General features: G+C 32.9%; 1 protein-coding gene across 3 annotated transcripts in view; it reads right to left on the bottom strand.

The window, feature by feature from the left end:
• The window catches only part of LOC131935641 (zinc finger protein 420), a 57102-nt gene that overhangs the window by 27611 nt on the left and 12385 nt on the right, over positions 1-17106 (bottom strand). Inside the window, exons 4-9 of one of the 3 annotated variants that reach the window (XM_059292150.1) lie at positions 15639-15809; positions 13962-14037; positions 13316-13537; positions 3433-3509; positions 2734-2943; positions 1002-1172 (exon numbers count right to left, since the gene is read on the bottom strand). In XM_059292150.1, the coding sequence (XP_059148133.1) occupies positions 1002-1172; positions 2734-2943; positions 3433-3509; positions 13316-13537; positions 13962-14037; positions 15639-15809 (927 nt within the window). Of the gene's footprint in view, positions 1-1001; positions 1173-2733; positions 2944-3432; positions 3510-12214; positions 12660-13315; positions 13538-13961; positions 14038-15638; positions 15810-17106 lie in introns of those variants that run through there. The other 2 variants (XM_059292152.1, XM_059292151.1) reach the window with 2 other exon arrangements.

The following is a 17106-nucleotide window of genomic DNA, read 5'->3' as shown; positions in this document are numbered from 1 at the left end:
CTAGTTAAATTAAGACATTCAATCCATTAAAATAGATGGTGTCTTGTCGCCAGGCACTTCTAACCAAATCATAGTATTTTATTATACTTTTCATGTAAATCCAACTTTAGACATGTCTAAAAACTAATATACTCTTTTGTGTCCTATACACCTAAATGCTTCTCAGTGGTGGAACAAGAATGGCCCTAATTCACCCCCTGACAAAAATTTTAATCAAGCCTTTTATTTTATTTATATGGGTACATTTATATCTATTTATAAAAAAGGCATAAGTTATGTATGTTGTATAGACAGCAGACTATATCCACTATAGAAATGCAAAGGCCTCAAACAGTTAATATGTTTTAAGTTAAGGTTCTGTTAGAGCTTCTGTTAAATTAAATCAAGTTACAGTTAAGGAGGCAGTCCATTATTGGTATTACATTCTTAAAAGTGATGAGGTCAATTTTGAAAATATGTGTGACTAGCAGTAAGGGACAGTGGAATAAAACAGTGTCAGAAGATTGACATATTCATATTTAAAATACATTTTATTTACTCAACAGTTTAAAATCAAAAACTGTAATATTACATATTCAGTAAAATTGCATGTGAAAAATCCAAGTAATATTTTCACTGCTTAGACTTAATCATTACATTGAAATATTTCATCATAAATAATAAAATAACCTCCTTTATTTTTTGTAAACAAATAATAACTGATGTTAATTTTCAACTTTAAATGTTTTCCCAAAAAAGTTATCTGCACTAGAAATTATTGGATTACTCTGCCTAAATAAGGACTATTAAGTTCACTCCTTATTAAAATGTACCAGATTGCTATTACTTGCCTAATTAAGTTGTGGTTTGTTTTTTAAATTGCCATATGCAAAAAAAAATAATTAAAATCTATAAATCAATTAAAAGCTCTAACCCTTCCCCCCCCTTCACACATTTTATTAGAAGTACTAACCCTCCAACCCCCCATCACTCAAATTTTATGGCGTAAACAAGACAGTTACCAGTATCTCTGTGCCAGCAACGATGTCCCTATGAGCTATATAGTGCATTTCACCTTTGTGCTGGCATGCTGTGACACACTGCTCATCCTCATAACGTGCACAGTTTACAAATCTCATCCAGTTTGAAACAGAGATGTCACTGGCATCAACAAAATGGGACGGCCTCCCATCCTTGAAGAAAAAGAAAAATATTACACTTTGTATTGCATGAAGGTAAAGTTCAAATAAAAGGAATCTCATTGCCTGATGAAATGTGTTCTTTAAAAATCCAAATTTAAACAAATACAGATTTCATGGAGTAAAAGATCTCAGAAAAAGTTGGCTAAGAAAGGGATAGCATCAAACCTCAATAAGACTTTAGTTTTTAAATCTGAGAATTTAAAACTATTTTACTTTGCCTTCAACCAGGCAAATGACATATTTACTTTTAAAAAAACAAATTATTTTAAAATACCCAAATAAAAATAAAAAATAAAGCAAATTATATAGGAAAATGGTTGAAGCTTTTTGTGTGTGAATTTACCAATAATAAAATAATATTCATCCCAGAAAAACATAAATAAAAAGCTACTTCTGACAATAATCAAAACATTTTTTTTGAATGCTACAAAAATAAACCGGGAGTGGTCACCCCTAAACTTTCTCGAGTATTCTTATATAACACTACGGGGGATGGCACCTCGGGATATAGACAGTATTTTTAATCCATTTTCAATTAAGTGAAATTTTAAAAATAGAATAGAATCTCATAGAAAAAAGAATTGCGCACCAAGTTAATGTCAAATAAAATGTGTATAATAGTGTGGAATATTATTAGCACTTTATAAATTTACATGCGTTTTTTGAGAAATCGGAAATAGCGTAAATTACTACTTCTATTCAAAAGAAATTACTCATAATTTGGCAGAAGGTAGAGAATTAGATCTTTTACTTTCATGTAAACTTTTATTTATCTATCTGAAACAGTACTCAAGTTATAGGGTTTTGAAACACTGAAAGTAAAAAAAGTTCCACTTCTGGTTATCAGAAATCGCTGAAAAGTTGATACAGAACTAAAAATTTGATATTATACTTAAATATGAAATTTCATCAACCTAGTTGTATCAGCACTCAAGTTATCGTGTTTACAAACACACAGACATATGGACAAAATTGCAAAACTATGTTTTTCCGAATCAGGGAGGTGTAAAACATCGAGATCTGTGAAAATCTTGATTTTTTTTTTTGCGCGATTATAATACTTCCTCTATACTTCATATATAAGTAAAAATTTAGTCACTGGAACTACTTTCTTTTTCAATATCATAATACTAATCAAATTAATATATCCTGATTCAACATCCAAGGTCATTTATTCACTTTTCAATTTCAATATTTATATTGCCTGTAATTTTTAACAAAAAGTTCTTAACTTTAAGAAAATTAACCACTAGTGATAGCACAATGAGAAAACAATGTAAATAAAACTTATTATTTCACAAGTATAAATTGTGTTACCAATTAGACTTTCATTACTACACATAATTAAACTATACATAATTCAGGGGAATACTGATGCAACAGACTGTAACACAAATCAAAATTCTAGGGATACCACAGTCAAATAGGACTGCTGTAAAGGGTTAAACATCTATTAATAATATCTGTTCTGGTGCATTTGAATGTACCAGAAAGTATAACATAAAAATTTTGTCAATCATTAGTGAGTAAAGGTTAATTAGATTGTGCTCACCTCCAAACAATACTCAGAGCCAAGTGCCATTTGCTGGATGCTCTCTGTCTTCACATCAAATGCCCCAAACCTTGTCCCGGCAGGAAAAAATCTTGTGGCAAAAACTCCAAGTCCAGCGCCAGGTATGTCTGATGTTTTAATCATCAGCCCAGGGGGCAGAGTTGTCCTACAACAATCTGTGCCCTCCCCATTGATGCAGTCTGGTGGAACCTGTTTAACAATACAAAACAATATTATAGATGTTCTGTAATAATCTGCTTCTGTCTGTAACTTTTTAAATAATAATACTTTACCTAGGCCTACAAGGGATCAAAGTCTGGTTAATATTATCATAATATGTGTTGGTAAAATGAAGATAGTCAGCTATGTTACATATACGGTCCACATGTTGTTACTGAAGATGCAAGTAGACTAGCACTTTTGCCATTTTAACGCATCATCAAGGTCTGTCAAAGTTTTCCATTGCCACAGCTCTGAGCCGTAGAGCAGGACTGCTTTAAAGTAATTTTAACTAATTAATGTAAAAATCTACTCCAGGAACCAAAGGTTTCCACAAAAAGATAAAACATAGGCTATTTATTTAATTATTTATGCTGGTGTCGATTAAGATTTTTACAAAAGGCAAAAGTATAACCATTTAGGCATATTTGTAATAGTATATTCTGGGTATAATCTCTCAAAGTAGAAGTTGTACTTTACCTGTAAATCTGATTCAATTTTTATAGGACCATGTTCAGTGCAATATCCTGTGTATTCCATGCTGCCCGTTTCACAAACTGAAACACAAATGTAAGCAATTTGAATTTAGGGCCTAATGAATTTATTTAAACCACAGACAAATGCAGTTGAACAACAAATCCTCCTCAATATGTAAAATAATTATTAAAATTTAAGGAGTCACCTGTTTTTCACATTACAAAACGATAGATTACACAATAAATCAATAAAATGTCCTGAAATTTTCCTTTGACAATAATGTTAGGAATTGTTCAAGAAAGTAAAATTAAACTTTGCTCGATCTAGAACAGCAGCCATCTTAAGTCTGTCTTAAGATTTTAGAGTAATTTCCCTTTAATTTAATATTTATGACTTATGTGGATACTAGCCGTCGGTACTCGTTACATCGCGGTTAGAGCGGTCATCCATTAATGACGTCCACAAAAATTTGGAATTTTAGACCCCACCCCTCCCCCCCGTCCACACGTGTCCACTTTTAATGAACCCCTCGCCTCCCCAAAAATTTAGTAGACCTCTTAAAACATGCAGCAAAAGTACTAATTCATTTACATTCAGAGGGCCCGGAGCGAACTTTCAATTTGCGCCCCCGTATATATATATATATATATATATATATATATATATATATATATATATATATATATATATATATATATATATATATATAAAAATGTGTGTGTGTGTGTTTAAATGTGCATGTTTGTGTGCGACAGTCCGGTAAAGATTTAATAGTTACTGTGTATGATTTTCGTTCCCTAAAAATTTACTCGACGCCAATGAAATTCCCCTTAAGATGCGTTATCCTTTTTGTCACAGACTGTATTATTATGTATCTTTATTATATTGTGTTTTGCATGAATGAAGAGTACCTGGCTAGCGGAAGGACTGTCTGAGCGATCGTCATGTGTTTTTCCGTGTTTTGGGTGAGATCGCTCATTGACGTAAAGGGAGAGAAAGTTGTGAATAAAAGAGAGAGCAAAAGGTGAACGGGTGTTGTGTGCTAGGACTTGGGACTGGAACGATGGCAGTGAATGTAAGATGTCTCCATGACTTGGAGTCGTGATTATTATTTGTACCTATATCAGTTGATCTTCAAATATGGATGTACCACGGATTTATCTGTACATAGTGTAAATAAAGTTGTCATTTGAAGTTGCCACTGTTGCTCGTGTTCCTGTATGAAAGCTAACCCACAACAACAGAGAATTCATGTTGTTACATATGGTGTCAGAAGTGAGCGTCTACTGTTACATATGATGTCAAAAGTGGTTGAAGAAGTGGTGCTACTGTTACTGATTCTACTGTTACATTGTCAGAAGCAATTGAAGAAGTGATGTTGTTACATTGGTAAATTATATTGAAGTCTGAAATCGTCAACGAAGTTACAGTGTTATTACAAGTGATCAAGAATTGTCACATTATCATTGTAAGCAGTTTTCAACGTTTTTGAAGTGGTCTTCCACTGTTTACCAAGTACGTCAAGTTCTTGAAAGTCATCTATCTACACTCAAGTCAGAAGGGTTGCTGTAGTCAAGTCAGACGTCTTGTTCAAGTCAAGTCATCAACGTGATAATTTTTATCACCTTATTTCGATATTGTCTCACCAATGTCGAGTAAATATCGTCTGTGTGTTTTTTCTGTTTGGATTTAGCCGATCAAGTCTTAGTGTTTCTTTTCTACTGTTTGGATTTAGCTGTTCAAGTTTTTTTCTATATGGATTAGCTGTTCAAGTTTTTCTACTGTTTGGATTTAGCAGATCAAGTTTATTTTTGTAACTGTTCCTAAACTGTTCCTAAAGATGTCTTATCTAAAACTGGACAAATTTCTACTCTGTAACAGGCTACTAGAACTATTTTGAATTTTTTTCAACTTTTTGGAATCAACAAAGTGAACTATTTTTGGACGTATATATGTACTATGAACTTTTCTTGGATTACCAGATGTCTGTAATCAACTAAAACAAGCGAGAAACCAAGAAAGGGTATTGTAAATTAATTAACATTTATCTATTGTCAACTAATGAATTTATATTTTATGTCATAGAAAATATATCAAAATGTTATGTTTTGAAGAATATCTAGCACTAGCGAGGGCGCAAGGCATTAAGAAGATGAAGAAGCAGATAGCCTGGGCAAACACTCGATTTGACAGAGACATAGAAAAAGCATTAGAAGCATGGGACGAAGAAACAGGACGACCCCGAGTAGCTCATGGAAAAGTAATAAGTGAATTAGATGATGAGATAGAAATAGAGTGTAATAGATCAAGAGCTATTACAGACATGCAAAAAGAAGAAGAAATGTCAGATGGAGATAAAGTAGAAGAGACTGTACAACTAAAAGGAAAGCGAAAAAAAAGAAACAGAAAACAAAGAGCAGATAAAAGGGCTGAAACTTTGGAAAAACAAGTTGGCCTACATGAACTAGTATATAAACAAGAACTATTAGAAATGAAAGCTATAACAGACACAAATGAAACAAAATTAGAAAGTGAACAGACAGAATTTAAAGCAGAACTTGAAGAAGTAAATATTGGCAACCTTTGGAATGAAGAACAGAGTAACATAGTCCAGGAAGAATTGAAACCCAAGGAAAAAACAGAGGTTGAACTTAATAATGATTTAAAGGTGACAGATACATTAGAATGTCTTAAGATTGACTCTTTATTGACTCAAACGCAGGTACACGAGAATATTATTGAAAGTTGTATCGTAAGTCCATCAGAGAATGGCAGTCAACAAGAAATAAGTCCATCAGATAATGGTAGTAAACAAGAAATAAGTCCATCAGTGAATGGCAGTCAAAATGATTTAATAAGCCCATCAGTCAATGGCAGTGATGATTTAATAAGTCCATCGGAGAATGGCAGGAATCATGATAAACTAATGATGATTAATGAATCAGTGAACTTAATAAGCCACAATGAAGAGAACGTACCTATTGAGGAGTTACTTAGAAAATTGGAGTCAAACTATAAAGAAGATATATTGGAACTCAAGAATAAATTTAACAAAGAAATGGAGAAATTAACACAGAAATTTATGTGTGAACTTGAATCAATAAAGAAGCACAAGGAAGTTAAGAAAGATGAAAAAATATCTACAAACTACAATGTCAATAAATTACAAACTGACAGTAAAAGAAACGTATCAAACTTTGAATACAGTCACCATGTTAATAAGAATGTCATTAATGTCATTAATGCACAGAATGAAAGAAAAAGAAATTTAGCAAACTATGAATACAGTCACCATGTTTATAAGAAGCCAAAATCTAGATGTTTTTACTGCGGAAAAACAGGTCATTACCAAAATCAATGTTGGCATAGGTTGGCAAATCAGAGAAGAAACAATTATGTACACAGAAAGTCATGTGAGAAATACAGTAATTTAAGAAATAATGTATCAAGTTCAAATCAGAATAACAAAAGTGTGAATAGGTATACTAATGGAAGTTACCGACGCAACACATATTATGAGAGGCCAAAGCAATGCCATAATATTTATATTAAGTTGGTTGATGAACCAAACGAACGTACACAAAGCAAGATAACTACTGACGTTGTTCAAAAACCAGAGGAGAATATTAAAACAAATGAAGTAACGCAAGTTACACGAAATCTAGGAAATGATTATGGTAGCACAGCTAAAAGCTACAATTTGAGGGAGAGATGGCATACAGGTCATCGTCAACTGCACGAGAACGATTACTCATGCTATAGAGGATGCTAGGATAAATTATCAATTGACAGTTTATTAATATTATACAGTCTGTAACTGTAATATATAAATATCAAATAATGTGTTTGAGTAAACATAAATTGTGTACTATATCTAAAGAATGTAAACTGTATTATGTTAAACCTATTCTATACTATTAATTAACAGGGAATAATGTATAAAGTAAAAGTTAGAGACTATTTATTCCGCATAACAATAAGACGGAAGTCTCAATGATGAATTGTGTATTAATCATTACCTGTGGAAGGCAAGAATGTTGTTGTGTTGTGACCTAGATATGACTGAAATGGGTCGACTAGGGGAGACAACAAAGTATATTACTCATGCGTGGTAATAACATGCCTTGATGATAAGGTTGTTTTTTCTTTACATAGGATATCATTATTTAATTCATGAGTTGAATTAAGTCTTTAAGTATTTTAACTATGTGTTATGTTTTGAAATTAAGTCCTGTACCAAATTAGTTTGGTATATTATTTATCCCAACTGATGTAGTTTTTTTTTTATACTACAGTTACTGGGTAATTGAAATGTTTTGTTCTCCTATGTGAATGTATATTGATGCATTAAATATTACATATAATGCTTGTACATTTAAAGTTTTTGTTCAAAACACTGACATATTTTAATTATCACTGATATAGTCACTACATACTGTTGTATTTGTATGCACTATAAATTTATGACTACAAGTGCTTAGTCTAAAATGAATATATTTTACTCTACTTTGAGTTGTACACAATTTTTTGTTGTCTGGCACATGATCCTGCCCTACCAATACTGTATTTATAAATTTTGTTGTCTGGCACATGATCCTGCCCTACTAATATTGTATTTATAAATTTTGTTACACAAAATTTTATTCGAAGGGGGGACGTGTCACAGACTGTATTATTATGTATCTTTATTATATTGTGTTTTGCATGAATGAAGAGTACCTGGCTAGCGGAAGGACTGTCTGAGCGATCGTCATGTGTTTTTCCGTGTTTTGGGTGAGATCGCTCATTGACGTAAAGGGAGAGAAAGTTGTGAATAAAAGAGAGAGCAAAAGGTGAACGGGTGTTGTGTGCTAGGACTTGGGACTGGAACGATGGCAGTGAATGTAAGATGTCTCCATGACTTGGAGTCGTGATTATTATTTGTACCTATATCAGTTGATCTTCAAATATGGATGTACCACGGATTTATCTGTACATAGTGTAAATAAAGTTGTCATTTGAAGTTGCCACTGTTGCTCGTGTTCCTGTATGAAAGCTAACCCACAACAACAGAGAATTCATGTTGTTACACTTTTTAAAAAGATTAGTAATGTCAGGAAAAAAAGCCTCGGTACAACATACTAATTTTTTTAGCTCTTAAAATTTCGGCAAGAGTATCACCTTTCACCCACCCGCTCCGACCGTATGCTATTTTACTGATCGGAATAGCGATACAAGAATCCGTGATATTTATTTCTCTTTAAATACAGTGATTCAAGCAAGGTGTAATCAAGTAAAAAGTATGTGATCTCTTACCTTACGTTGAAAGAATCGTAAGAATCGTAAAAAGAACTAGTCTAGTCATTTCTTTACAAACTGGCTAGTGAAATCGTACATTACGCGTTAATACAATCTATATATATAATTCTCTTCTGGGAGCCGTTAGAAAACAAGCTGCAAGCGCGCCTTACAATCCCCTCTCTTCCTCTCTATCGCTACCACCCCCACCCCCTCACATGGTCTGGTGAGCTGTGGTTCACGCTGTTTACATTTTACAATCATAGAGACGGGTTTGGTGACGGCTATTAGGGGCAGATAATTTAGTTTGAAACGATTTTAAACTTAGAGGAGGTAACTAAGAGGAGGCTGCTTTCACGTGGGGGGGGGGGGGGGGGGGAGAAGGGGGGTTTAGAGTTTTTAAGCAAATATTTTCAGTGGCAGCATTGGTACTGTCGAATTCACAAATTATAAATTACTGAAAAGTAGAAAAAAAACAACTAAATAGTGGCATATGATACGCAGCGGGTCGGCTCGTTGGTTTATATTCTAAGTATTAAACGATTTATCTAATCACCTTCCCATTTACCTGGCGAAAAAGCGCCCTAACCCACCACCTTTTTGTTATTTTACTGTTACACTATACACTTTAACACTATTGGCTTCTTTTCTAAGTGTTAAAAGAGTTACCCACTCACCAATCCAGTACAAATCCTTGCGTTGGTGTAAAAGACCCCCCCCCCCCACACATACACACACGCCTCCCCAACATCTTGGACAAAGTTGGTAGAGCGGGTTTTAACTTCAATAAATTTTTTAAAAATGTTACACAATCGTACAATACGCTTTAGTACAATTAGTTTCTTTTCTAAGTGAGAACGTTTATCTACTCACCAAATCAGTGTAAATCCTTGTAATTTAAGTTGACGAAATAGAGCCCCACCATCTTGATAAAAGTCATTACCTTTTATACGGTTACACAAACGTACAATAAGCATTAAACAATTGGTTTCTTTTATAAGTGTAACGTTTATCAACTAACCAATCTAGTGTAAATCCTTCCGATTTTAGTCTGCGAGAAAGGGCCCCTCCCCATCTAGGAAAAGCTGGAAAGCGGTTTATGTCAGTCACTGTTACTTAAAGGTATATGTTTTACAGTTACACAATCAAGGTAGGAAACAGTTAAATCAGTATGTAAAGGCTTGTAGCCATTTACATTTCTTAACGTCGACTGTTTATAATTCAAAACTTCGGCATAAAATCAGCTTTAAAAAATGCTTCCCTTTTGGCGCCCCCCAGGGGCGGCCGCTCCCCCCCCTCTACCACCCGCCCTCCCCTAGCTACGCCTCTGTTTACATACACTGTGTACATTAACTGCAGTAGCAGTTTAGGTCTACAGTATTAAACACTACATTGATAAAAAATGTAATTTTTTTTAGCTTTTTAAAATTTTGTTTGGTTACCAAAAAATAAAAATAAAAAACATTAAATACCTCCAAACTTGAATAAAGTAGGGAGATATAAAACGGCGAAAACTGTCAAAGTATAATATGTTAATTTAATTATTCAGGACAAGTTCAATATTTCCTCTAATTGTTAGTTTAATTCAATATTATGAGACAGTTTGCGTTCATTGTTATTGTTTGTTAGATTCATTACATGTTTTAACGTATATTAAGTGCATTTTTTCATGTAATTAGTGATTCAATCATACATGACGACACGTTTTTTGACCTTTCATCAAATTTTCCCATTATATTAAAAAAAAACACCTTGTTACCTGTGCGCTTTTTTTTCCCATTGCGCACCGATACTTTGATTACCATATTAGTTAGGTAGACCAAATTTTCTACATAGGTACATACAACCTTATTCAGTTGATTCTGTCAAATTTTAAGAGATTTCGGGTGATCAAAAGTAGTACTTTTTACTATGACCAATTTCACAAAAAAAAAATATCACTTCTGATTGATTTCTTTAAAATATTTCAAGTAGATCATGATTCAACGACAATGCACTGTGATATAAAATGTAACTTAATTAGATATTTAATTAATTTTTGAAAAACTAATTTTCCGCTTTATTTTACACACAGTTTGCGTAAATTGCATTCATTTAGTGCACAATTCTATTTCAACTCGATTCTATTGAATTTGAAAAATGTAAGTAGATATATTAAAAGTAAAATTTCTTTACCCCGATAGCAGCGCACCCCCCCCCCCCCCCTCGACACCAGGAACCACACAAACTACCACTGGCGTAGGCATAATAACTGCTAAGTAAGTTAAACCAGTTGGCGAAGGTGGAATTCTGTTGCTAGTGTTTAATGCTTCTACACCAAACACTCATGGTCACCTTTGCCTTTTGAACAACTCTCCCACTCCACTTTCATCTATTAATTTAGTGTCAATTGTTGTGCAGCATTCCTAGCTAGTTCTATCTTTTTATGATTCCCTTTTCTAATTAGGTTAGTTTCTGATTACAGTGTCAAATTAATCTAAGCTATTAGACTGTCTCTTTATAACTACATTCCACATCTCCATAATAAGGTACTAATAACTATAGGGTACACCCATGGGTAATCTTGCACCTGCATTTTATTAACCTGTTGCAACTACAGCACTGACTTCAACAGCATATCAGGGCACCAAAAAGCACTGGTTCAAGTATATACTTTCTACATAAATTTTATATTTTTCAATTTCATTAGGGGTGGGGTGGGAAAGAAACTGCCCCCCCCCCCCTCCCCCATAGAGATATCTGAAAGAAACTGAATACACTGATATAGAATTGCCAGCACTGTCTCTCCAGAGCAAAATAAGAATCGTCAACACAAATCTTAAGGCATTACTGCTTTATGCCTCAGAATCCTGGAGGGTTATTATTTTTTTATTAAAGGTCGTAAATGAGGATGGATCGGGCATGCCTTGAGAAGATAACAACATAACAAGGCAAGCATTGGAATAGAGCCCCGGGTTAAAAGATTAGTACCAAAGCTATAATAGAAAAGGTCTGGAAGAAGAAGCAAGGGCTGCTGGGTGTCCAGGGAAGAGGTATTGCCACAGCCCTATGCTCAGCAGGGGACGTAATGGATTTAGTCAATGAAAATACTGATCTACCTAATCTAATAATCAAGTTAAATTTTATAAAGTCCGCCACTCAATGACTCATAAAAAAAATGAAATTGATTCCAATTGAGATTATCATAGCCCTGGCATAAACCACAGCTCAACTTTTGAATTTTTCTTTACCCTATAACATGTAACTATGGCCTCATAAATTTCCTGGTCTGTTAGGACAGTTAAAAAAATTAACAAAGAAAATCATGACATTAAGAACTTTAATGCTAACAGAAAACTAATAAAACTTTCAACGATGTTTTTTACAAAGGTCATCTGCTGTACAGAACATACCACAAGACCTAAGCTGGCCTCAAAAGATAGGTATCACAACATTCAAGAACATATTTTAGAGCTGCATTTTTTTTAGATCTAAGAAAGGTTAGGGATAAAAAATAAAATACATTTACCACAGTAGTCAAACTTGGAAGGCTTCTTTCCTATATGTGTTCTAAGGTGTGCCTTTAAAGTCTGATTCTTAAAAAACATCTTCCACAATTATCACACTTTAAAAGTTATTCTTCTAAATGAATTCCTTTTATGTTGCAAAGAGTTGTACTTGCAAAACATTTACCACACTTTTAAGGCTTCTCTCTTTTATGAATTCTAAGGTGGTTTTGTAAAGTAGTATTATATGTGAAACTTTTTACCAAGCTGAGTAAAACATTTACCACATTTGTCACAATTCTAAGGCTTCTCTCACTTGTGAATTCTAAGGTGTCTTGTTATTTCACAAAGAGTAGTAAAACCGTTACCACATTTGTCACACTTGTATTGTTTTGCTTTTGAAGGAGTTCTATGGTGTTGCTTTAAGGTACCTAACTGGGTAAAACATTTACCACATTGATCACATTAGTACGGCTTCTCTCCTGTGTGAACTCTTTGGTGAATCTTTAAGTTACTCATCTGGTTAAAACATTTACCACATGTATCACACTTGTAAGGTTTTTCTCCTGAATGAGTTTTATTGTGTTCCTTTAAATAGCGTGTTCTTGCAAAACATTTACCACAATTGTCACATTTATAAGGCTTCTCTCCTGTATGAATTCTATTGTGTATCTTTAATTTGCCAGACTGGGGATAACCTTTACCACAAATGTCACACCTGTAAGGCAATTCACCAATATGAATTCTAAGGTGTCTTGTTATTTCACGAAGAGTGGTAAAACTTTTACCACATTTGTCACACTTGTATCGCTTTGCTTTTGAATGAGTTCTATGGTGTTGCTGTAAGTGACCTAACCGGGTAAAACATTTACAACATATGTTACATTTGTAAGGCTTCTCTCCTGTATGAATTCTACGATGACGCTTAAGGTACCTACGCTTCATAAAACATTTACCACAATGGTCACACTTGTAAACCTTTTCATCTGTATGAATTTTAAGGTGTGTATTTAATTGACTAATCTGTGTATAACATTTACAACATTGGTCACACTTGTAAGGCTTTTCTCCTAGATGAGTTCTAAGGTGTATCTTTATACGATAGAATCTTGCAAAATATTTACCACAAGTTTCACACTTGTGAAGCTTTTTTCCTCTATGAATTCTACGTTGTTGATGAAAGTTTGATAACTGATAAGAATGTCCACTGTTGTTAACTGTGAGATCCAGACCTTTATTGTCAATGTTTTCCCCTTCATGTTTCTTTTTTAAATGTGAATTTAAAAAGGAAAGTTTTGAAAAAGCCAAACTGCAATGCTGACACTGATAGATATCTGTAACAATATCTGTAAAAGATATATGACAGCATTGAGGGTTTGTACTGTCTTAAATAGACACAGTGTGGCCAGATTATAGAGTGCTTGACTGCTAACCAAAGTCTCAAAGCACCACTGCCTTTACTTTCCTTAACATGAGATAGGTACCCATCACAGTTGGGTGGATTCAAGGACAATCAACTCACTTGAACTCAGATTTGAACTCAAGACTTCTGGGTTAACAGCCTAGCGCTCTATAACTTAGGCCACAACGTCCCTTCAATTAGACATTTGCTTTTCTATTTTGTATTGTCTGATAAAGTCTAGCATGAATTGTAAAAATTGTCATGAGGTAGAACAAATCAATTTTTAAAGATAGCATTATTAGATATCAGAGATGTGTGTACTGAAGAACAATCAATTCAATAAAAATAATTGAGTAAACTCTATTTACCACAGTCATTGTTCACAACACCAACCTTCTGTACCTGAATACTCAGGTCTCTGGTATAATTGTCACCATAGTACACCTAAAAATTTGAGAATACTAAGCTATACTAGTTAAGTAAAATCTAACATGATTCTCAGTAAAATACACTCTTCTATAGCAGTTAAATATAGTTGTCACCATAGTAACCTGAAAATGTCAAATACTGTTCCTTACTAGTTAAATAAAGACATTCAATCCATTAAAACAGATGGTGTAGTGTCGTCCGGCATTTCTAACCAAATCAAGTATTTTATTATACTTTTCATGTAAATCAATGGTCAATTTTATAAAAATCCAACTTTAGACATGTCTAAAAACTAATATACTCGTTTGTGTCATATACGCTTAAATGCTTCTCAGTGGTGGAACAAGAAGGGCCCTAATTCACCCCCCGACAAAAGTGTTAATCAAGCCTTTTATTTTATTTATATGGGTACATTTATATTTATTTATAAAAAAGGCATAAGTTATGTTGTATAGCCAGCAGACTATATCCACTATAGAAATGCAAACGCCTCAAACAGATCAGGTTCATTTTTTTCATATTGGTGCATTATAAGACTAGGAGTGTTGATAATATTCATTATTTCAGTAAGGTTTGAGTTAGGATACGCTAAAGTTGGATTCCTTTATTGTTTTGGTAGATTTTGAGGTACATTTAAATGGGTGAGATATTAAGTTTAGATGGAGATTGGGTAAGTGTTGTTAAATTTCAAAATGATAAAAAAATTGACTTGGTTTATCAAACGGTTCCGTTAAGATATTTGAGTTAAAAAAAAATAGTAACATAGTTTGTGGCAATTTTATCGGTTGAAGTATTTTGCAATATAATTTAATTTTTCAATCGAATGTGTAATGGGTAGATTGGAATTTGTGTTGGTTTAAATGTGTAAGTACATCAAAACCCTGGTCAAATTTTAAAAAATTAATTAATTACACATTTAGCTTATTTTAAATTGAATATTTACATAGTTAATATGTTTTAAGTTAAGGTTCTGTTAGAGCTACTGATAAATTAAACCAAGTTACAGTTAAGGAGGCAGTCTATTATTGGTATCACATTCTTGAAAGTGATGAGGTCAATTTTGAAAATATGGTTGACCAGCAGAAAGGGACAGTGGAATAAAACAGTGTCAGAAGATTGACATATTTATATTTAAAATACATTTTATTTACTTAACAGTTTAAAATCAAAAACTGTAATATTACATATTCAGTAAAATTACATGTGAAAAATCCAAGTAATATTTTCACTGCTTAGACTTAATCATTACATTGAAATATTTCATCATAAATAATAAAATAACCTCCTTTATTTTTTGTGAACAAATAACTGATGTTAATTTTCAACTTTAAATGTTTTCCCTAAAAAGTGATCTGCACTAGATATTATTGGATTACTCTGCCTAAATAAGGACTGTTAAGTTCACTCCTTATTAAAATGTACCAGATTGCTATTACTTGCCTAATTAAGTAGTGGTTTGTTTTTTAAATTGCCATATGCAAAAAAAAAATAATTAAAATCTATAAATCAATTAAAAGCTCTAACCCTTCACCCCCCCCCCCCCACACATTTTATTAGAAGTACTAACCCTCCAACCCCCCATCACTCAAATTTTATGGCGTAAACAAGACAGTTACCAGTATCTCTGAGCCCGCAACAATGTCCCTATGAGCCATATAGTACATTTCACCATTGTGCTGGTATGCTGTGACACACTGCTCATCCTCATAACGTGCACATTTTACGAATCTCATCCAGTTTAAAACAGAGCTGTCACTGGCATCAACAAAATGGGACAATTTCCCATTCTTGAAGAAAAATAAAAATATTACACTTTGTTTTGCATGAAAGTAAAGTTCAAATAAAAGAAATCTCATTGCCTGATGAAATGTGTTCTTTAAAAATCAAAGTTTAAACAAATACAAATTTCATGGAGTAAAAGATCTCAGAAAAAGTTGGCTAAGAAAGGGATAGCATCAAACCTCAATAAGACTTTAGTTTTTAAATTTGAGAATTTAAAACTATTTCACTTTGCCTTCAACCAGGCAAATGACATATTTACTTTTAAAAAACAAATTATTTTAAAATACCCAAATAAAAATATAAAAATAAAAAAATAAAGCAAATTATATAGGAAAATGGTTGAAGCTTTTTGTGTGTGAATTTACCAATAATAAATAAAAATAATATTCATCCCATAAAAAACATAAATAAAAAGCTACTTCTGACATTAACTTCCTCGAGTATTCTTATATAACACTACGGGGGATGGCACCTCGGGATATAGACAGTATTTTTAATCCGTTTTCAATTACTTATTAAAATAGAATAGAATCTCGTAGAAAAAAGAATTGCACACCAAGTTAACACCAAATCAAATGTGTATAATAGTGCGGAATATTATTAGTACTTTATAAATTTACATGCGTTTTTTGAGAAATCGGAAATAGCGTAAATTACTACTTCTGGTCAATGGAAATTACTCATAATTTGAGAGAAGTCAGAGAATTAGATCTTTTACTTTCATGTAAAATTTCGTTTATCTATCTGAAACAGTACTCAAGTTATAGGCTTTTGAAAAACTGAAAGTAAAATAAGTTCCACTTCTGGTTATCAGAAATCGCTGAAAAGTTGATACAGAACTAAAAATTTGATATTATACTTAAATATGAAATTTCATCAACCTAGTTGTATCAGCACTCAAGTTATCGTGTTTACAAACATACAGACATATGGACAAAATTGCAAAACTATGTTTTTCCGAATCAGGGAGGTGTAAAACGTCGAGATCTGTGAAAATCTCGATTTTTTTTTTTTGCGCGATTATAATACTTCCTCTATACTTCATATATGAGAAAGTAAAAATTTAGTCACTGGAACTACTTTCTTTTTCAATATCATAATACTAATCAAATTAATATATCCTGATTCAACATCCAAGGTCATTTATTCACTTTTCAATTTCAATATTTATATTGCTTGTAATTTTTAACAAAAAGTTCTTAACTTTAGGAAAATTAACCGCTAGTGATAGCACAATGAGAAAACAATGTAAATAAAACTTATTATTTCACACTTATAAATTGTGTTACCAATTAGACTTTC

Source organism: Physella acuta, unplaced genomic scaffold, assembly GCF_028476545.2.
Source record: "Physella acuta isolate Inbredline_101_S28 unplaced genomic scaffold, ASM2847654v3 ptg000150l, whole genome shotgun sequence".
Lineage (NCBI taxonomy): Eukaryota > Metazoa > Mollusca > Gastropoda > Physidae > Physella > Physella acuta.
Note: the sequence above shows the minus strand (reverse complement) of the source record. Positions and strands in the feature narration are given on the sequence as shown.